This window comes from Rhea americana, unplaced genomic scaffold, assembly GCF_003343005.1.
Source record: "Rhea americana isolate MKP2758 unplaced genomic scaffold, rheAme1 scaffold_102, whole genome shotgun sequence".
In the NCBI taxonomy this organism is placed as follows: domain Eukaryota; kingdom Metazoa; phylum Chordata; class Aves; order Rheiformes; family Rheidae; genus Rhea; species Rhea americana.
The window spans coordinates 391,107-413,600 of NW_028185062.1; the positions used below are offsets into that span (position 1 = coordinate 391,107).

Genomic DNA, 22,494 nt, shown 5'->3' on the forward strand with positions numbered 1-22,494 from the left:
GCAGCGCACGCGCCTCCTCGACAGCGAGATCAAGGTGAGCGCGGCCGGCGGCCGCCCCGCGCGCCGGGGGGGCGGGGGGGAGCGGCGCTCTGGGGGGACCCGGACCACGGGGCAGGGATCAGCAGAAAGCAGGTGCGGTTCGCTAGCGGGGAAGAGCGGCCCGAGGAGCGGTTAAGCGGAGCTGAGGAACCTGACGGGACGGTTGTTCCTCAGGAGCTTGGACGCTTTAGAGAAGAGCCCGCGAATCTGCCCGGCCCTTGCGGACACAGCGAAGGGGCGAACCTGCCCCGCGGCCTGCGACAGGGATAGCGTCGTAGAGTAATTCAGSTTGGAAGGGGCCTCAGGAGGTCTCTGGTCCAGCTGCCTGTCCGGAGCAGGATCTGCCATGAACCAGATTGCTCAGGGCTTTGTCCGGTTGGGTCTTGAAAGCCTTCAAGGATAGGGGCCRTGTAGTTTCTCTGGGTAGCCTATTTCACTGCTTTACTGCCGTCTTAAGGAAAAAGATTTGCCTTGTATCTAGTCCGAACCTTTCTTATTTCAGTATATATCTATTGTCCGCCATCCTCCTCATGTATCCCAGGGGAGAGTCTGTCTTTTCAACACCTTTCTATAGGTACTGGCAGGCTGCTGTCAGGTGCCTCTGAAGCGTTCTCTTCTCCAGGCTGAACAAGTCCAGTTCCCTAACCCTCTCCTTACCAGGCCTTTGCTTCAGTCCCTTGGCCATCTTGGTGGCCGTATGCTGCACTCACTCYAGTTTATCAGTGTCTTTCATCTATTGTGGCAGCCCAAAACTAGACACTGTGCTCTAGATATGGTCTAACAAGTATTGAGTAGAGGGCTGGAATTGCTTCCCTCCATCTACTGGCTGCACTCCTATTAGTACAGCCTAGGATGCTGTTGGCCTGCCAGGGCGTGCTTCTAGCCCGTGTTCACCTGGCTGTCCATCTGGAGCCCCAGGCCCCTTTTAGAAAGGCTGCTGCTCCCCAGCCAGTCTCCAGCTTGTACTGCTGCACGGTGCTTTTCTTTCCTAGGCGCAAGACTGTGCATTTGTTCTCAGTGAATTCTGTAAGGTTCCTGTAGGCCCTTACCTCCATCCTGTCCAGGTCCCTCTGAATGCCATCCTTGCCTTTGAGCATACAGACCTTCCCCSAGTTTGATGTCATCTGCAAACAGGTTGAGAGAGTACTGTCACCTTCTCTAGCTCACTGATAAAGGTGTTAAAACAGATCCCTAGATAGACCGATTCCACGTAGAAGAGCACTTGCAACTTCAATAGAAGGTTATCTCTAYTGCTCAATGTTGGTAACATTGAGATAAGTGATTTTATAAATTTTACAAAGTAACTTTATCCTACTGTCTCAGACGCTATAATTTTTGGTGTACTTCATTATACTTTTAAGTCAGCAAAGTTAAACATGTCTTTTTTTTAATTTTTTTTAGACCAGAGCAAAAGTGTAATTAGCCTTCTTCATTTTATAATGACAGTATCATAGTCAGGGTGGCAGAAATATTTATTGACACGGTCTCTTTTTGTTTACACAGTTGCCAGCCATGCAGTTTTCCTTGCAAGTTTCCCAGACTACTTTAAATCGAATTTCTGGTGTTTTTATGTAACAGGTTCTGTATTTGCTCCTTATAACAGTTTTGTCCTGTGGATAGTTGTGTGTTACAGTACAGTATTATGTTTAAGCATGAAGAGTTTGAAAAAGATAGGTTTTTAGGGAAGGTGGCTTTCCAGTTGAGTGGAATCGTATAAGCTAATTCAGCTGCAACCAGTTTTCCTGAGACCACTTGGTGTTACGGTTGCTTCTGTGGGTCTCACAGTGTGTTTTCCAAACTCTGTGTGTGAACCAAGAAAGGAGGCAAAACATGTGCTGGTGTCAGCCAGACAGCRTGGAGAAACAGCTGTATTAGCTACGTTAGTCTCGGACATAAACATACTGTTGAATGGTGATTACCGAACTATTGTCTGTTCTAACTGTTCTTTCTTCAGGTTGTGGCAAAAACCTTAGAAAAGTTAAAATTATATAGAGATTTAAGAAATCTGAGTTCTCCATGATTCTTTCAATACACTATATTTTTTTAAATATGATAAAATTCTGTACCTTAACGAAGGGCAAGATTAACAGAAACCATCAATTAATGGTCCTAAATTAAAATGAGAGGCTCCARCTGGGTACACAGACAGCCTTTTTCACTGTGAAGCAGTGAATCATGTTGYCCAGAGAAGCTGTGCAGTCTCCATCCTTGGAGGTTTTCAAGACCCAGCTGGCTAAAGGCCTGAGCTACCTGGTCTGACCTCATAGGTGTCCCTGCTTTGAGCAGGAGGTTCCTCCATCCAGGACCTCCGGAGGTCCCTTCCAACCTGTATTATYCTATGAGGCTGTATTCCATTGTTTTCCTTAGGACTTGGCTGTCTTTTTTTAGGGTGATAAGCAATAGATATTATTCCAGTGCTGAGTATTATGGTTCAAGGAGAACAAAATGTTGATGTGGTTTGCTTCTCCTATGTAAATCTTGATACATGCAGTCCTGTAGAATGTTACTGCTCTATAAAACTATCATCTCGGCTTCTCTCTGTTCCACTGGTGATGGTGGTGGTAAAGCTCGTTGCAAAGACAAAGGTGCTGGTACTCCTGCTGCAGTCAGTAGACATAAGGCCTAATTCTGCTCTTGCCGCTGTTCACACTTTCAGTTTACATTGCTACTTTGCAGCGATAATTTTCTGTTTAAAGTGTTCCTGACTGTTTGTTCCTGTGCTATTTGCATGTCGTCCGTTCCGTGTTCTGGCACACTGTCATTTGCTCTTCTGTAAACAAACAGACAAAACCAACTTTTATATGCGTGCAAGTATCTAYGTACCTCTATAAAATAATCAGTTGCCTTGTCTAGGTCCCATTGCAAGCCCATATGCTGATGCATTGTTAAAACTTACAGCATAGCRTGTGGCAGCATGAAGGTGGGAAGGAGCAGCTGGGTAAAGTGATATGGGAATTTTCAACCAGTATAGCTGGTAAACACTCTGTCCTGGAAATTGTGGCCTCTTCATCCAAGTGCTGCTGCACTGAGTATCACTCTGAGCTGCAGATGCAGAAGTGTTAGAGGTAGTGCTGGTGGTCAGAGCAGCTCAGGATTTATTTGTTCCACAGGTGGAAAATGACAAGCACATGAGAAAGGACAAATCAGAAATGGTCCCATCATTGTTTTCCTGTGCCTAAAAACTTCTCTGCTGCCTCCAACTGCAGCAGCTGACCTAATAATACAGATGACTTTTACTACAAACTTTGCTTCACTTGTATTTGTAGATTATCTTAGCTACAATACTGTTGCTTAAAGGTTTGATTTTTAGGAATTGGGAATTTTGTGACTGCATGATGCAAATGTGCTGACTGAGTAACATCTGTCAGTAGTTTATCAAGAAGCGTGTCTTAGGCTCCTGCTTCCACACAAAGATTTCAAGTTCCTGAGCAGTCTTAAGGTTATCYAGTGACACTGAGAAGAAATTCTTAGGGGTATTGATTAATTAGAGACTAGAATGGTCTGCATAGCCTGATTCCTAACCAAGTTGGGCTAATCTGCTGACTTTTCCTGTTTTTACATTAGAGTTCTGTCTCCACTGTCTGTTCAGATTTATATTCTTCTTATAATTGTTACACTTTTAGAGTAATATATGAGCTTGATGTTGCCTTAATCTCCTGACAGTATTCCTATCTCTTTCTTGTRCATCCTGATTCCAGATCATGAAGAGTGAAGTGCTGAGAGTGACCCATGAGCTTCAGGCCATGAAAGATAAGATCAAAGAGAACAGCGAGAAGATCAAAGTGAACAAAACTTTGCCATACCTTGTCTCCAATGTTATTGAGGTGGGAGAGGTGTGCGTTTCTGGAGCAGTGCTAAAAGGGTGCACATCTTGTATCAGGAGGAGGGAGGGCAGGGGAGTGCATCTGTAATTTGAAACGTGGTGTCTCCTCAAACTTGTGTGGACTTAGGAGTGTGTAATTTGGTGCGTATTTTCTGAAACTTGTGACACAGTAAATGGAAAGTGGTGRCGTTTCTGTTTTTTAAAAAGCTATAAACTATTCCTAGCTTTGCCTGAAGAGGAATTCTGCAGTCAAAGTAGCAGTCGCTACGASGCCCTCATTTAAAAAAAGGTCTGAGGAGTGAGCAAAGTATAAAGAAAGAAAAATATGGGTTGGAATTTACAACCTACGGAACGTTATCCTCATAACAGGCGTTACGGGTGCACTCACTGCTAACTCAGTTGATGTGTTTGTACCTTACTAACCAAGTTGCATGAATGCAGGAGCTTCTATTCCTTAGGTACTTGCTTACTTATAACATCATCTTGACCTGCTTTGTTCATTATAAGTAGCTAGTTAAGATAACTTCATAAAAGCCTTTAGCAGACCCAGACACTGCATTGCATTCCTTCTATAATTCAATATTTTTGCTGATCTGCTTAAGAATGCTAACATTTTTCTATCTTAAAAAAAGGTGGGATTGTTTGTACCAGTGTTTTAGAGTTTAGTGAACTTAAGGCTTAATGTGAACTGCTATAAATGAAAGAGGAATTGGTGCCTTTGTTCTGCTGGACTTTGTAGTGTCTTTCTGCTTGCTGTTGTGCTGCTGCTTGATGAGGAAAGGAAGAAAATAATTTTTATAGGAGTACATTGATGCTCACAGAATTTTACTCTTAATGGATGATGGGAAGTTTGTTTTTCCTACTATATGTAATTTAGAAGTTTTTTAATCCCAGGATGGCCCTGCTTGTCTGATTCAAATATAATAGAATCTCTCACTGTGGTTTTCAGCTACTGGATGTTGACCCCAATGACCAGGAGGAGGATGGAGCAAACATTGACCTGGATTCCCAGAGAAAGGGCAAGTGTGCCGTGATCAAGACTTCTACTCGCCAGGTGGGACCCTGTGCACAGTTAGGGGTGAGGAGTGCTGAAACAGGCCCCATCCTAGTACAACTGGTTTTACTTACTTTGATTCCTTTCTTACAGACATATTTCCTGCCTGTTATTGGGCTGGTTGATGCTGAGAAATTGAAACCTGGAGATCTAGTGGTGAGTGATGCTGTTGTGACTGTTAGATATGATATAACCCAGAAAATTATTTGTGCTTTTTTCTTTTGAAAGGAGCCAATCTGCCTAGATTGCTGAGACCCCTTCTATACTAAAATTTTAATRCATAAAGCTTATGGGTTCTGTAATATCTGTGGTATAGAAAAGTAGTATTGGGAGCTTTTGTACAGACAAGTGACTAAAGTTCAAATATCTGCCTAGTGTGTTCTCTAAAAACAATCTTCTGTATCATAAGAAGTAAATCAGCCCCCTTCCTTTTAAAACGTGCTGGATTAGCTGTAGTGTTGGCCATTCTGCCAAGCTGTGGTGATTTGATGAGTGTCRGTGCTAAAACTGCTGCTAAGAGTGTTGGGGCTCCTGGAGGTCTAGTGAATCATCTTTGTTTGCGTGTTTATTAACAACTGCTGTCTGAAGGACCTGGTTTAAGCAAAGCTGGTGGACTTCTTATGTTTACAGGGAGTGAACAAAGACTCTTACTTGATCCTGGAGACCYTGCCTACAGAATATGATTCACGAGTGAAAGCCATGGAGGTGGATGAGAGACCCACAGAGCAGTACAGTGACATCGGGGGGCTGGATAAGCAAATTCAGGAGGTGATACCTTACATTTAGTTTGCTGTGAGACTACAGGCAAGAGTCTTTGCGCTTCAGCTCATAGTTGAGGCACCCTGGATTTGTGGAGTAGGATGGTTTTATGGTTTAATATGTTTCTTTTGGTGTAGCTTGTGGAGGCCATTGTCCTGCCAATGAATCACAAGGAGAAGTTTGAAAATTTGGGTATACAGCCACCCAAAGGAGTGCTTATGTATGGACCTCCAGGAACAGGGAAGACACTTTTAGCTCGAGCATGTGCTGCTCAGACCAAGGTAAGAGAAACCTTTGAAAGCATGTGTTGTAGGATAACAGCTGAAAAAGAATGCCTCCAAGCGATAAGGGGTTATACACCTAAACAGAAGTTATGATGGTGTGTGGGTGGGTCTGTTTGCTTGTTTAATTAAGAGCTCTTYATAGCATTTGGCACTAACAGTATTGAGAAATGAAGTATAGGATTTTTTTTGTTCTACTTCACAGGCTACATTCCTGAAGCTTGCTGGTCCACAGCTTGTGCAGATGTTCATCGGCGACGGAGCTAAGCTGGTACGAGATGCCTTTGCTCTAGCCAAGGAGAAAGCTCCTTCCATCATCTTCATTGACGAACTGGATGCCATTGGCACTAAAAGGTGAGGTACGAGCCGTGTTGTAAAGCTCTTGGGAGCCGCCTAACAGTCTCCTTTGCCTGGGTTTGTGAGACAAGCCTAGCTTAATGCACGACCTGGGCAGAGACACAGGGCAAAAAGCAATGACAGCAGTTGCGTCACTCCTCAAGCTGGTGAGTGAAACACAGTGATGCTGGGGAGCCATCTGATGGTCTCCTGCAGTACAAGTCTGTTTTCTGGTAACTGTATCAGGCACATGGAGGTGTTTGCCCTCAATTACTACTTGGACCTAGATAACCTGTTCAGTGCTGAGGACATAACAGGACATCGATGCTGCTGACAGTTATTCTAGTTGCAGTCTCTCATCAGTGTCAGACTTGCTGTAGCTTCATGGGGGCATGGGAAGAGCTTAGCCAAGCAACGTGCCTGCAGTGACTGTGCCTTTCCGTGTGGTGAAAAATACAAGGGCACGGTGGTCGGGTTCAAGCTGATGTATATTTTTTTTCTCTCTTGTTTTCTCCACAGGTTTGACAGTGAGAAGGCTGGTGATCGGGAGGTGCAGAGGACCATGCTGGAGCTGCTTAATCAACTGGATGGTTTCCAGCCTAACACTCAAGTCAAGGTTGGGAATCTAGCAGAAAGTGCTACTGAGGCCCAGGGGGTCCCTGGCAGAGGATGCAGAATGATGTCTAGGAAGAAGCATGGAGGAACCCCMGGGAGGAGAGGTCTGTACTCCAGGTGCCTCAGACTGATGATCCTATTTCTACCTAGGTGATTGCTGCAACCAACCGGGTTGATATCTTGGACCCAGCTCTGCTCCGCTCCGGCCGATTAGATCGCAAGATTGAGTTCCCAATGCCTAATGAGGAAGCCAGGGCCAGAATTATGCAGATCCATTCACGCAAAATGAATGTCAGGTATAGAAGCAGCATGGTCTTCTGGGGCTATGTTTGTCATGCATGGTGACAGTACTTCAGGGCTGTAGGCTGGGAGGCACTCTATTTTAGRGGGAATTTATTTAAGGAAACGCCATACCTTGTTTTTTCTACTGGCTACATGTTCTCATGCTTTTCCCCCCTCCACCACCAYCACTCATACCAGCCCTGATGTGAATTACGAGGAACTGGCTCGCTGCACAGATGATTTCAATGGAGCCCAGTGCAAAGCGGTGTGTGTTGAAGCGGTAAGTGCTTCTCTGTAGCAGCCAAGAGGAGGGAGATGTGTACGCTGGAATGGAATAACTTACTTTGAACTGAGGTGGTGCTCACACGCCTTCTCTAAATACACTCTCGTTGGGCAGGGGATGATTGCCCTCCGCCGTGGAGCTACAGAGCTCACACACGAGGACTACATGGAAGGAATCCTGGAGGTTCAAGCAAAGAAAAAAGCCAATCTGCAATACTATGCCTGATCTCTGCCCAGTTGAGGTTCTGGCCTTGGCAGAAGGGGGGACGAGGCTGGACTGTACTATTCACCTTCTGTCTACTAGAAATAAAGCGTTTCCTTTTTAAAAAAAAAAAAAAAAATCCTTGATGTGCTGTGGTTCTACAGCTACAAGAGGGAAAGGGAGAACATCCTGTCCTTGGTGCCCATCCTACTGCCTTTGGAGCCTCCTGCTGCTAAAACTGGATTAAATTGTGCTGTGTTTCTTCTGGATGAGGAGCAGTGGGTAACACTGCAGTAAGCGTGCTTTGAAGGGGCTGACCTGCAGTTCAGRTAGCATCCTCTTTTCCCCTGTGCAGCTTGTGTACAGACTACACGTTTGCGAGGGTCTTAACCAACTTTTGAACAAACACTCATTTTGTGAGGGAGAGGTGAACAACATTTACACACGAATGGTGTTTTAACTTCATTCATTATCTGACTTTGCTGTGGAAGCTTTAGCACTATGGCTAATACATGTGCGAGTTTTCTGGTGAATCAGTCTGGTAATTAGTGGGAAAGAATTCACATTTCATCCTCTGAGCAAGTCTTTCAGTACTTTTAATGCCAGTTGAGAATTACAACTTCCATTTAAAAATTACACTTTTCATAAATACACTGACTTTATCATTAAATATCTTACATGCCACTGTATTGTATTTGAAATACAATGTAAACATCTCCAAATGCTGGCCATCTCATCTTTACCTGTGCAGTTTGTGGAAGCTTGGGAGAGGGCTGGGGATGTGAGGGAAGAAAGAACAGATGAATGAAAGAAAAATGCACCCTGCAGCACTTTGGCTGATGTTCCTGAGTTAGCCCAAGTACTTGCACTGGTTYCAAGGCTCTTACTGCTCATTTTAGCAAGGGAGCTTGTTCCAGTGGAGCGTGTGTGTTCTTGATTTCCTGTGCTCAGGAGACATTTAACATTATAAAAGGGTGAGTGGTGAAGTGAGCAGAAGCCACGCGTTCCTGAGGAAAATACACTGTAGTTCCTTTGGACGTTAATGTTTGGGGGGGGGGAGGAGGGGGCGCTGCACATTTTCTGCTATTGTAGCAGTACTGCTATTTGAGCTCAGGGAAAATTGCTCATCTCCTTTCCCAGGACAGGAGTCACACGCACACTTAGTGTGGTGACAGTTGATTCCAACAGCTCAAACTATGAGTTACTTTCAGAAATGYGCCTTGGCCCCTAGCGGAATAGTTGTAAGCTGCATGTTGCATACTTCTCCCCATTAAAACAAGGGCACGTTTGTTAGTTGAATGAGTAACCTTACCTGTGTAAGGAGCTGAGGAAAATTTTCCCCTTCCTTCCTAAAGCTAATAAGAGTTCATCAGAGTCTTGCTGCTCATTTAGAGCAGGCTCCTTTCAAAAAAAAAAAAGCTTTAGTAGTGACTAAATAGCTGATACTGCAGCACAGAATAGCACAGCTTTCTGCTTTAGATGACTGACTGACTTAATGGGCTAATTCTTTGGCCTAAACCTCGGCTTAGATCAAGGTTCTCTTGGGAAGTGATGGCCTGAGCCAATGCTGGACATGTCTGTTGCAAAAGTGTTCAAGCCAACTTCACCTAATGTGTCCTAATGTGGGTCTGAATTAAAACGAACAGACCTGCAGCAATAGAGTTGGTGCGTAAACATCCCTTACAACTGGACAAGAACAGGACCCTGGGGTACAGTTCGGAAAACAGAGGAAAAAAAAAAAAGACACAGCTGTGAAATTAATCCTTTGTAAACAGAAGAAAAACAAAACGAAAGAACTGTCCCCCTCCTTAAACCATCAATGAGCAAATCAGCGATAATTCAAACCTGGAGTTACTTGCAATGTCTAAGACTGGAGTCTGTAGCAGCATCCCACAGGCTGGTACTTCCACAGCTATGGCACCGCTCTCCGCACGCTGGCATGCCACCTCTTCCTGGTGTTAACCCACAGCTCTGCCCAGGCTGCGCTTTCCAGAGTCCCATCTTGCTCYGTCGGAGGTCACACAGCCCCATTTTCTTGTCTGGGTTTTTGTACTGGTGCCCGAGACGTGTTGAGTGAAGGGGCCAATGTACAGAGGAATCCAGCCAGCAGAGTGAGGCCCAAGCCTCCCCAGGCACAGAACATGGACCAGCCATAGCCATGACTGATGTCCTCTGGCAGCCCATAGACATAGCGAGGATAGCGCGATAACTCAAAATTGATCCCAGCTACACAAGTGCAGAGTGAGATGATACAGCAYGTACCTGCAGGAGAAAAGCAAAAGGCTTCTATGCTGCCCTCAGGTTAATTATGGTGGTGGTGGGGGGTTAATTTGTGTGTGTGAGGGGCTGCCTCCCTTTCTTTCTTCACGCTGTCTAGCTATTTCAAAGAAGTCAAGAATGTCAAGAATTAAAAATTTCATTTTTTTTTTCCTTCTGCCAGCCATCCTTCTTTGGGGGGGGGAACGTAAAACAAGCAGAAAAATAACTAAATAAATAGCAAAATACATGGATCTATAGCATACCTCACCTCCCAGATAACCAATATTGCCTTAGGTCCCTCCATTGCAATTTAGAGCTCAGGTGCTTGTAGCTCATTATGGTTCAGTTCACCTGAGCCATTATTTAYTGCCATGAACAAATGTCAGAAAGTGCCAGACAGTAGCCAGGTCGAAGCATCTATGGACATTAAATAGCTGAAGCCCAGGTCTGCAAAGTGCACTGCCCAGTTTCTGCTGAAAGCTGGTGCCTAGGCCCATAGAACGTGCCCTTTTTTTTTTTTTTTTTTTTTTGGGGGGGGGGGGGGAGGGCACCTGCCTGTTTTGCTACTGCTCATTCACTAAAACCTAAATAGGCAACCGAGAGAGAGACAGCCAGACAGAGAGAACGTGAGACAAACTAACATTTCTCCTCTATGGCCCAGTCTTGCTGGTGTTCTCAATTCATGAGCCCATGCCTGATCAACCCAAGTAAAAGCTAGGAGAGCAAAAGGAAAAAAATGTCAATGAAATCTGCATCATTAAGGCACTCTRGTCTGTCCAAGTCACTGACTCAGAGACAAAAATGCAAGCTTCAAGTGGCACAAGCAGTCATTATGCACTGTGACAATATTCTGTAAAATTGCAATCRACTACTCAAGAAAAACTGCATCCTCCATTAAAAAGGAAATCAAAAAACAGACAAAAAAAAATCAAAAAATACCTATCCTTTGGGTTCAGGGCTCACAACTGAGGAAAATAAATAAATAAATATTTAATTTATATATAAAATAATAACTAATTAGTTTTATACACACACACACACACACACACACACACACACACACACACTTATTTTACATTCTAAATAAGAACTAGGCAGGTCACGTCCATCTTGATTGTGCTAATCAATTCATACCAAGCAGTTGAATGCTTTTGCACATGCAGACTGCTATGTCTGAAATGAACTTTTTTYGTTTGTTTGTTTTATTTCYCCCTTRTCCACAAATCCATTCTTGCTTCAACCCTTAAAAAAAAGGAAGCCTCTTTGAACTTGCTCTAGAATTCAAAACAAAATCCCTCCCCTTTATTTTTTTTTCTTTTCTAAATAGAAATTTTGCTGCACTATTATCCGCAGAGCCTATTTCTTTGTGAAAGATAAAAGAAACCTGCTGTGGCAGAAAGAAGGGTTGGGGAAATGGCTGAAGTGTGGAGCACTAATTAGTCAGTAAGATTCTCATCTGATCATCTCATTAATGGGGGGGTAAAAAAAAGCACATGTCTTGGGTGTGGGTAGGCTGAAACACTAAATCTTGTCTGCTTTCATCCTGTTCTGGCCTAAGTAATGCTTGTCCAAGCTGAAGACAACTTTCTGAAACATCCATGTTAAAAGGATCCTGTCAAACTGAGAAAACACTAAACTGAAGGTCAAGGTGGTTATTTCATTCTCTCCCCCTCTGAATCTCTGTCTAAGTGCTAATAACATCTCTTACTGCTGACAGCATGCCCATCACAGCAAAATCTTAGTGTGGAAGCACTTGGAGGCGACCCAGTATCTCTCTTCCACTTACAACACTTCACTCCTTCAGTGCTGTATGATAAAGAATGAAAGGAAATTGCAACTGTGCGTGCAAGGTGACCAAGGACAGGACAAGTCTAAATCCCAGCCTTCCCAGCATTACTCCATGTCAGCAGGGTGGTTTTCTGTGCAGGTCTCCAAAAATCTTCCTAAAGGTGTTTTGCTTAAGGCAAGGGAGGGTTGGTTCTCTCTTGCCTCCCTCCCCTTCCCCAAAGCGGCACCAAATAATGTCACAACTACTTCTTTAATTGATAGAGATGYCTTTGGAGCACTGAGTTCCTTGCCTGGGTCCATTATATAGATGCCRATAGCTATCCTCTTAGCTTTGGCTTTTTAAGCAAAGCCCTCTCCTTTCCTACTTTAAAGTTGCCTACTTATTGCATACAATATTTTAAAATCTCTGTCCTCAATGTATCTCATGACATCATCCTTCTGGGACATTTGTTCCTACTACACCCCTTTCAGGTAAAGCAGAAATACTAACCCTGTTTTTGAGTTGGACAATCAAAGCATAGAAAGACCTTAGGCTATGCAGAAAGTCTGGCCCAGAGCAGAGGAACAGAGGTAATAGCATCTGCGAGCACTGAGCTCATGCCCTTACCACTGGGCCAGCCTCCTCCAGGCTTGACTGCACCCATCCTGCAAGACAGGCAGGCTTTGAGTGCTCTCTTTACCCAAAGAATTGAGCACAACACTGTGTGGAGCAGCAGAAAGGGGCTCTACATTGATTTTCTTTGCTAAGATTCTTTAGGGAAAAAGCACAAGATGAAGAGAAAGCTCTGTCAGGAGCTGCAGGCCACAACCCCTGCTGTGCCCATGGGCCCCCTGGCTATGCTCCCCGTCTCCAGACCAACGGGCCCCCGTGCACACACAGCAGTGTCTACCCAGACAGATGCTCAGACCCTCCCAGACCCAGGTCCTGCCCCCTGCTACGCTGATGGTTTGCTACACTCCGGAATCTCTTTGCCTGTTTGCTGTTGGCTGGTTTCACCTCTCAGAGCACCTCCCCAGCCCGTTATGGCAATTGCGGTGATTGCAGGAGTAGAATGCAAAAGCAAAAGGCTCTCACCTCCCATTAGGAAGAGCAGCCCAGCCACATACTGCATGAGCTCCTGCTGCTTGCAGCAGCCCAGCACACCAATAATCCACCCAAAGAGAATGATGGAGACTGCCATGCCAATGAAGCCAGCTGTCATCCTCCGCAGGTCTGAGGAAAGAGAAAGGAGAGAAGCAAGAAGGAAGAAATGAAGATGGAGGCACCTAGACAGGACAGCAGGAAGAGAGTCTAGAGAGTTTTAGGTTTGCTGTTCCTAAAGTTTGTCTCTGCCCATGGGCATCCCCTCCTGTAACTTCTTTCAAATAAATACTTCGTGTTTTACACTGAAACTTACTTAGGGAATCCAGCCAACTGGACTCCCTTATGCTGGGCACTATACAACTAGAGAACATACCTGTCCTAACCAAGAGAAACACTGGCCAGAGTAGCATGGGACAGAAGCAGTGCATTATTATCAGCAGAATGAATTCTGCAATGGCTTGCAGATGTATAGTACTGCAAGGACTTTCTTTTTTGATCACGGTGTGTTTCTTTGGAGTGGAGTTTCTTAGGTGAGTGTCAGCTGAAGACAGAAACAAAAGAAGTGAGAAGAGATGCTGAAGGGAAGCAAAGGACTAGCAAATAGAAGGCAGGTAGTGTGAAGTGAAGACAGGAATAGTGGGAAGACACAAGCAGAAAATAGATCAATACAGTATGAATGGAACAACTACAGTAACAAGCTCTAAAGAAACCGCTCAGACACCAGTGATGTGAACAGCACCTTGTTACCATAATACAGCTGCTGTTCTTGTCTTGTGCTGGTTCAGTCTCTAGCTGGATTTCCTCAGCACTGAGGATCACATGATTGGGGCTATGCAGACTTACGGGAGGCAAAGGCAACAGACAACAAATACATGTAGGGCAAAGTAGGGGCAAAAGAGGGCCAAGTCATTTTTGGCAGCAGACTGTAGTGGTCAGTCAGGTGTCTGSGAAGGACTTGGGCAGGAGGCAGCTAGTGGCAAGGAACTGTCAACAGGAGGATGCAAAGACAAACTGAGATGTTCTCAAAAGTGCTGGTTGCAGTGGAGCTATAAGAAGTCACCCGTGCGCACAAGGCGAACGTGACAAGCTCTGTACAGAACACACGAGATATTGCAGCACTTTTGCCATGATCTAGATAGTAATTTTCTATCTGGCAACACACATATTGCTACCTGGCAACACACTACACATACTCTTGTATTCCTGAACTCATCCACATAAGCCACTCCAAATCGCATGTCCCCTTCCAACTATACTATGTCAGCTGCTTTCCCATCCTCTCTAATCAATATGTATTTATGCTTAGATACCAGCAAAAGCAGAGCCCACACCCAGCACTGCAGTAAGGCATTAAATAATCTGACCATTTTTGTACTCTGCTTTGGGTTACTTACGGAGAGCATGCCACTCATCCTGCCGGATGGTGTTGGTAATATTAATGGGTAAGTTGCGTGGCAGAGAGCTAGAGGTGTAGTGGTACTTCACAGCAGTGCAGCGCTGAATAACACCTGTAAAAGAGACACCAGTGTGAAATGGGATGGAACTCCCGTGCCTTGCACTTAATGCTGAGTTGGTTAGCCCAGCAGAGGTCACACCAGGGAAATCTTAGTTCAATAACAGAGCAAATACAACCAAAAAGAAACTGTTACTTCAAAGGTGTTAGGGATTAAGAGGAGAGGGGGGTCTTGCTACAAAGAAACACCAGCAAAGAGGGAACAAGGTGCTGGCCCAGGCAGGCTCCAGGAGGTAAACAGCTGAAGGTAAACAGCAATGACAGTCACCAAAACAGCTGTGGAGATTTCCTAGAGACACTGGTATGAGGCTCTTTGGGATGGCTGAGGAGACAGGAACATTTCGAAGTACCAACAGGATCGTTTTGTCTCTAAGGAGACAGAGTTGATTCACTTCAAAATTTTTGAATGAATACTGGAAAGTGAATCACCTGGGAGAAAAATCTGAATTCGCTCCAGAACTTGTTGCTTCTTTGCTTTGCTTTTCATTAACAATAGTGCCCAGGTAGTCTTGTTCCCATTATAGTTTGAATAAAATTGTATCCCAGATGCAAACATGAACCTACATGCATATTCCTCTTGAAAGGGACTTTTAACTTRGCAAATCAGTAACAGAAATGATCCTAGGAAGAGGGTGCCTTCCTCCCCCCTTCCCCCTTTTATAAATGTAGTTGGGGCAGAGCAGGGAAAGAGCACAAACACGCACAGTGTGGACAAAGAGAACAGCCAAAAAGATGAAGAGCTAAGTGTTACARAAAGTCCCCTAAACAATGGCTGCAGGGTCATTACCGCTGTTTGAACACTGGGGCAGAAGAATCATTCAGAAGCAAACACAGAATCTGGCCAGTGAGCTAATTAAGCCGGTGAACAGTCCCTAGCAGGGATCAGTGGACTTCAGCTTTGCATAAGACATTAGAAAAGCAGCAGAAGAAACGAGCTTTGCTCTACTCCCACAGCAGTGGGAAGCACAACTGTGTTCTCCAAGAACGTTTCAGTGGGACCGTACAACCTGGTTCCTGCAAGGAGGACGCATCCCCTTCATTGGATTAGGAGTTGGATASAAGAGGCCCTGCCAATTCCAGCAACCAGGCCAGGGAGTTAAAGGTGATCTGAATTTCCCCACGTTCAGAAACCCCTGATGTTTATTACTGAGATGGRACAAGAAGAGATGCAAAGATCATACCCCAAAAGGGGAAAGAATAAGGTTCAGTTCAGCAGAGCATTTTCAGTGGGCTCCTTTCTTCGGCCGCACCTCCCACTGCCCCCTTGCCCTGCGGCAGCACCCCCCTCCCTGGCCCCACCGCTAGGCCAGCTCGTAGAGTTGCGGCCCTACAACTTCAGCCACCTGCTCTCACCCCTTGGAGCAGCACACCCTCCTTGCTGGTTTTTCAGCACAACTCTACAGTGCTGCCTGAACAAACACATCAGTAATACAAACCAGCCAGAGGGGACRCAAATTCTTTTGCAAGAGCTCTGTACACATCTGAATGAAGAACTCAGGCCACATACAGCACATTACAGTATCTAATCCAATTTCATCAATAATGTAATAATTTCAATATGTAATTTCTACGTGTTGTAGAGAAATACATCTACACTACAAACTAAAGACATTTCAGATTACAAGACGCATAGGGTTCATCTGTGAAGTTATATATACTGATTATAAAAGTACTATATTTGAAGTAATATCTTATATAAGAGCAAGGACTACTACTTTTGTAGTTCATCAGAGAAAAATCAGACTAGCAAAGTATACAATGAAATACTCTTATATCCAATATGATCCAAAGCTATGCAATCCTTAGCTGAAATATCACTGAGAAAGTCCTTGCTCCATAATATTACACTAGTTTACATGAAGAAGAAAGCAAAATCACTCCAGTGCTTCTTATACAAAATGGGTTGTTTAGAAATTATTGAACATCAATTCTTTCTGCCTCTGGTTTAAAACCATTATTCCTAATATTTTTTTCTCYAGAATTCAAAGCACTAACTGCATGCAGGTTACACATAAAACTATGCTAAAATATCAAGTTTGTAAAGTGAAGAGCTCAGAAGTTGTTAAATTCCAAGGGTTATGTTGCTCATCTGGTTCCAGCTCTGACCTCTCATTCACAGGCTTGGTGACAGCCTTTAATTATGCAATCACARGCTATTTTTGCTTTAAGATTCCCATTTCACTGACTGCACAGGATGGATCTGCTCTGGTATGAGCCACTGTGGCCAAAACAAGTAAGGCCCCTCACTGGAGGTACTCGTTTCATCTGCTGGAAAAATTGGATCATGTAGGCCAGGGAAGCAGGGGATCAGCAAGCGGTGAGGGGGATCTCACAGCTGAATACCACCCACCTTCTCCTGCAAAATTATTACGTGCACCCCAATCCTTGGCAGTCACTAGTTCATTTTTCTGCTTTTCTGAATGAAAAGCTCTGGGTGTGACTTGCAGAGATGCTCAAATGTACAAAGGTGCTCCAGGGGGCTTCATCCAACATGGTACAGTCCTTTGCTCTCTAAGGACTCAAGAAGAGAGGGAAAAAAAAAAAAAAAAAAAAAAAAAAGGTTTTCAGTCTCAAAATTACTGAAGAGTCAAAGGTATCTCAAAGATACCCCAGGCTGGTGTGGACCTTTGTCCTAAATCCTTTTACACCTTAAATCCCAGTCTACAAAATGGGGACAGCATCATGCCCTCCACTTTAGAAAGTTGCTAGCACAGTGATTTCACTTTTGTTTATAATACACTCAGACAAGCACAATAAGAAAGCCTGCCAAAATTAAAAACTTTGCCTTCAGGCAAYGGCTTGAAAAGGATGGAGTAATGTAGTGAGTGAGAAGGAGAAAAAAAAATAAGTGAGTGCAGTCTTTTACACAAAGAAATTGAGACCTCAGAGCAGAGGGGGGCACGTGTTTGTGTGATTAGATTATCGTAATGCTTATGTACAGGACAAAGGTTACACAGAGAGCCTGTTCCTTGCAATTCTTGGTGACATTAACAGAAAATTATTAAAGTTATACTGCATATGCAATTTTCTTGATTAAAAAAAGTGTAAGCAGTCATCAATTGCATCATGCTGTGTTGCACTGACACTTTCATGGCTGAACTACATGACTACTAGAGCCAACTCTTCCTCACACTTCGCCCGCACATGCTCTTCCTTCCCTCAGAGCTGCAGCCAGGTGTCCCTCCCGTGCCCTCACATCACCCTTGGGGCACACACAGGAGTGTCCCTGGACAAGCCCTTTTTCCTGCCTGATGACTAAGGCTGGGCAGGACCCAAGGACTTGGCTACACAGAATTACTGGACTTCCAGAGGCCCAGCCTGAGCACAGGCCCTTTTTTTCCTGAGCTGCCAGACTCCTGGAAAACCAGACCCAGGCCAGCTCTACCACACTCAGTTTGTAATCCCAGGCTTTGGCCCCCAGAGTTTTCTCAGTTAGTCTTCCACTCTCTCTGATCTCAAACTGTGCATGTTTCTCCTCTACGCTGCCTACAGACCAGCGTTAAAGAGGAGAAAACGAAGAGGCTCTTACTTTTTGATACCTTGCTCAGATCTTATTTTAGAGCAGTTCTACTCTCACGTAGCTGGGAAAGGCCCTCTCCTCACCACAAGCAAGGCTGGGGGAGCGGGCAGGGGCAGTTAATGCTGAGCTACCACATGACATCCTGCCCTCCCCTCCCTTGTGCCCCAGGACCAAGTGGTCACTAGAGCTCCCTGGCCTATTCCTACCATTTCTGCCCAAGACTGAGACCAGCATAACAGCAATGGGTCCACACAGTCCCCATCATCACCCAGAGAATGCCACTAGATTTTGTAAACCAACTTTCCTTTACAGAGCCATGATAACTCTTCCTCAACAGATCTGACTGGCCTATGGCCATGACTAAACAGATTGAATTAATTATCCCACTATAATGCCCGCTCTAGAGACCTCAGAGTCATTTCTGTAACTCTTAAAATTTATCAGTTGGGAAGGACTGGAAGTACAGACACCAAGACCAAGCAGTTTTCCCTCAATGGCCTCATAAATGCCACAGACCAGAGCATCCCTCTGATTAAGCATCCAATGGTTCTTCTCACCTTCCCAGCTACATTGTGGCACTAAGAGGTAATGTCTACCCAGTACTTAGTAGACCAACCAGTCCTAGTCAAGATTCTTTTCAGAGTAAACCTGAAAAGCAACAAAACCCTGAGTTTATGGCCAGTGATKAGTCTTTTTTTCATTTCTTGAATTTACTAGTGTTAAAATGCATATTGCTCAAATCAACCCATCAGGTTATCCAAAGAAGTCTATTTGATCTTTCCCAGTTAATCATTTTCTACTGTCACCACTTTGTAAGCAACACTTTTTTTCATGTTGATGGGTAAGAGTATCAACCAGCAGTTAATAAAACCCTACAGGACCTCACTAGTTAACAATTCTCCATGCATGGCTTTTTTTGTTGCTCTATGAGTTATGCAGCCCATAATCCATTCAGCACAAGCTCTAGTGGTGATGTACAGGGCTAAAGTTCTTATACCTGGGGTTCACAGAGTGCCTCCCTGCACACAAAGCCTCTAAGTTTCCCCTTCAATTATTTCAGTTTCTTGACTGCTATCTTGTACTAATTGCTAAACTTGACTTTCCCCCTTTTCTTTGTACATTYTTGCTTTTTTTGCATTCCTCTTAATTGTATTTTAAAAGTGAAATTGTCCCATTTTTTACATTTCCAGAATAGTAATATTGCACGTTAAGAAGAATCCTACACATTATTCTCCTCATATTTAAATATTTTCCCTCTGTTTTGCCCAACAGTTTTTGACTCCTGCTTCTTCCCTTTACATATGTGTGCTTTGTACTAATAGCAGTAAATAAATACTGCACTAGAAATCCATGTAATTATTTAAATGGATAAGGGCACTTGTGGACTTAGTCATTTACTCAGAACTCAAAAGACTTGCACAGGAAGAAAAAAAGCCCTTATTCTAGACACACTAGAAAATGGAGAATATAGATCCTAAATAAAACTACCACTAGGCTTTCACAAGAATTACTCCTTTGTCACTAAAAGCCTGCAAAAATCTTTAGTTTTAGAAATGTATGAAGGCATTATGTATCACAAAAGATCTAGCTGAAACTCTATTGCAAGCCAAGAAGAGAGGGAGGTCTTCCAGAGGTGATCTTAAGCTCACATCAAAACCAATCATTTGCTTCTGTTCAGAAGCTCCAGATCTAGCAGTGTGCTTGAGAGAAGAGCACAGCAACAGCCACGGCTGACCACTGCTGGAAGATGCTGCTTAATTACAGCTGTCAGAGGAAAGACAGACACAGTGGGAACAAGGAAATGCAGCTAGTGAAGTAGGTCAGGGAAGGGCTGAGAGTCCTCTCTATTTGAGGACCTGACTCTGTAAGAACTATAAATAATAAACTTTCTCTTTATAAGATGATGTCTAAATATTTACAGTAGTTACTGCAGACCAAAGAGTCAAACAATATAAGGGAAGTAAGGTTTGTAGGGAAAGGTAATCCCCTTTACTAGACCAGCTGAAGAAAGAAAGTAGAAGAAAAATTGTTTAGATTCAGAGTCCCTCCAGTTTCACACATCAGACCATATGTAAGATCCTTAATCACCCCATAATGCTCTCATGCATGCAGTATGCAGAATATGGCCTCTGTGTCTGGCAGGTGTATTGCTGGGAAAATCCCCCAAACCCAGAAGTACTGAGAACCAACGTGGCATTCCCTCCACCCCTTTCCCAACCTTTGCTAATCTTAAATGGGAGCAGAAAGCATTTGGGTTKATATGAAGCAGAAAAATATATACACGTTTTACATGGCAAGGTCAATTAATAGAATGAAATTAACAAGCTGCCTTTTAGYGAAGTGAGATCAATGTGGAAATATAAATGAAAAAGCAGAAAATGGATCTTAGGAGATGAAATAGAGAAAGAAGCTGATCACATGGCACTTAAGTTTCTAGAAGCAAGAGTCACTGCTGTGCATTGGAAAGAATGGACAAATGAGCTGAGCTTCACAGGCCGGTATATCCATCCTCTGCTGTGCAGAATTAGCATCACAGCTGGAGGCCACACTGAAGAACTGCTCCCACTTCCTTTTGATAGCATTTCCATTTTGCGCCTCAGTGGAAGCACTCCTCCCAGTCCCTATTGTCCCCATGCTAATATGAACTTGCTGGATCAATAAATCTTTTTGTTTATCATTAACCATTCACAACATTTCTTGTCCTTAAGCTTGTTTAGTATGTCATTTATTTTGACTTGGTGGGTCAGCCTGCCACATTAGTGGCGCCATGYAGTCCAGGAACTCTATTTACGCTCCATGACCTGCTCAGCTTGGTACTGTGTGCCACAATAGCAGAAGATCCACAGCTCTCACCCCTGGAGCCCTGACTGATGGCAGATCTGCCACGGTGAAGGCCTGACAATCCACTGCAGCAACGAGAAACCCCTGTGCTACAGCAGGAACAACAGGTCCCTTTTCCCATGCCGTGAACATCCCAGGGCTACAAACATTAAAAAAAATATACATGCCGCTCATCTTTTGGCACTCAATAACCAAAAAGGAGCTAGGGATTAGGTGAATGCCCACAGCCAAGTCTTGCCGGAGCGGCAAGGGCCCTCCGCGGCCGCGCTGCCACCCGGCACTGCAGCACCGTAAGCGGCCGGGAGGCGTACGAACCGCCGGGGGTGGCTCGGGCCGCGCTGGCTGCGCTGCAGCGGGCGCCGCCGCCGCCGCGCTCAGCACCACGGACAGCAGCGGCCCCGCCGCGTCCCCGCCGCCCCGGCCCGGCCCCGCCGCACCTTTGCGGATGAGCTCCTCGCTGTCCGGCTCGTAGCCCGCGCGGTGGCAGCGCCTCCAGAGCCCCGAGACGGTGGAGTTGAAGCGGCGGCCGCAGTGCGAGTCCAGGGCGGCGGCGGCGGCGGCAGGGACGGGGGCCGGCGGCCGCCCGGGCAGCAGGGCCCGCGGGGGCCGCGCGCGGAGCGGCAGGTGCGAGCTGGGCGCCGACATGGAGCCCGGCGGGTCGCTGCGCTTGTGGCCGAAGCCGCGGCAGCGCTCGCGGTGCCGCCGCGCGTCCGTCTCGTACCAGGAGTCGGTGCCGATGGCCACGGCCAGGAGCGCGAGGGCGGCGGCGGCCAGGAGCAGCCCGGAGCCGCTCAGCGCCTGAGCCGCGGCCGCCATCTTACCGCGCCGGGGGCGGCAGGGGCGGGCGCTTCCCCTGCAGCCCGGCTGGGGGCCTCCGCCCGCCGCGCCGCGCCGGCCCCGGAAGGGGAACGGGGCCGGCGCCCCCCGCTCCCCGCCCGGGCCCGCGGGGAGCGCCGCGCGGCAGGTGCGCGCGAGGCGGGGGGAGGGGCGGCCGTAACGGTCGCGGCCTCGCTAACGGTCGCGGCGGCCCTGCGCGGCGGGGGCGGCTGCACGGCCCTGCGCGGGGCCTCCCGCCCTTCCCGCAGCCGCCTCTCCCCTCGTGCTCGGCTCTTGCTCGCTGGCCCGGGCAGCGGAAGGGCAGGGGTGGGTACCGGTAAGACAGAAATCAAGCATTTTTTAATAAAATGACTATGAAATTTAACCAGTAGCAGCGTTTTCTGGCATTTTGATAATTTCTCCTCACCCCTTTGTTATCACTTAATGGAAAACAAGGCCTAAAGTGCATAAAACAGCTCTAAAGGTCTAGGAGAAGCAGGCTAAATCCAAGCCATTAGTTAAATAGAGGGGACACAAAATCCCTTTTGATCCTGTTTGTTCTATGGAACTTGTTCTTCCGGCTGCAGCTCTCCCAGTCCCCAAGGCCAGTTGTTAGCACATTACCTTGTCAAATCTGGCATCCAGCTAAAATGATCCAAGAGTACAATAAGTCTAAATTACAAATTTAACCTCAATCTTTCAAAAATATTGATTTTACTTGAAAAAAAATAGTTTGAATTACCTCCAAAGAGCAACCGTTCAATTGTAGGAGATTTTGATGTCTCCCCCCATCCCCCCTTTTTATTTTTTTTACCCCCTTCTCACTTCCTGCACTCTCAACTACTACTCAACAACATACTACTGCTCCCCCCCAGAGCACTAGGCCTGGTGGAAACATGCAGCAACACGGATAAAGCTTGCTTAAGCACATTTCAGCATGTCTCTCTTCAACAGTTTGTACTGGACAGATGGGATTACCATCCATGCAGCTGCACATTAC

The 22,494-nt window shown here is 45.5% G+C and overlaps 2 protein-coding genes across 2 annotated transcripts; one reads left to right on the top strand and one right to left on the bottom strand.

Moving 5' to 3' along the window:
• The first annotated feature begins 6 nt into the window (after positions 1 to 6).
• PSMC3 (proteasome 26S subunit, ATPase 3) lies at positions 7 to 10,107 on the top strand. The gene is made up of 11 exons (XM_085305749.1): positions 7 to 34; positions 3,738 to 3,863; positions 4,812 to 4,916; positions 5,010 to 5,072; positions 5,547 to 5,684; positions 5,813 to 5,956; positions 6,162 to 6,310; positions 6,812 to 6,908; positions 7,058 to 7,203; positions 7,388 to 7,469; positions 7,587 to 10,107. The coding sequence occupies exons 2-11, from the start codon at positions 3,741 to 3,743 to the stop codon at positions 7,695 to 7,697; spliced, it is 1,158 nt and encodes a 385-aa protein (XP_085161875.1). The 5' UTR covers positions 7 to 34; positions 3,738 to 3,740; the 3' UTR covers positions 7,698 to 10,107.
• On the bottom strand, positions 9,404 to 21,514 carry LOC146601403 (transmembrane protein 178B-like). Its single transcript, XM_085305759.1, has 4 exons — positions 21,116 to 21,514; positions 14,199 to 14,312; positions 12,796 to 12,933; positions 9,404 to 9,935 (listed from the first exon to the last, which is right to left on the bottom strand). Exons 1-4 carry the CDS (start codon positions 21,492 to 21,494, stop codon positions 9,691 to 9,693), a joined length of 876 nt encoding a protein of 291 aa, XP_085161885.1. The 5' UTR covers positions 21,495 to 21,514; the 3' UTR covers positions 9,404 to 9,690.
• Between the last annotated feature and the right edge of the window lie 980 nt (positions 21,515 to 22,494).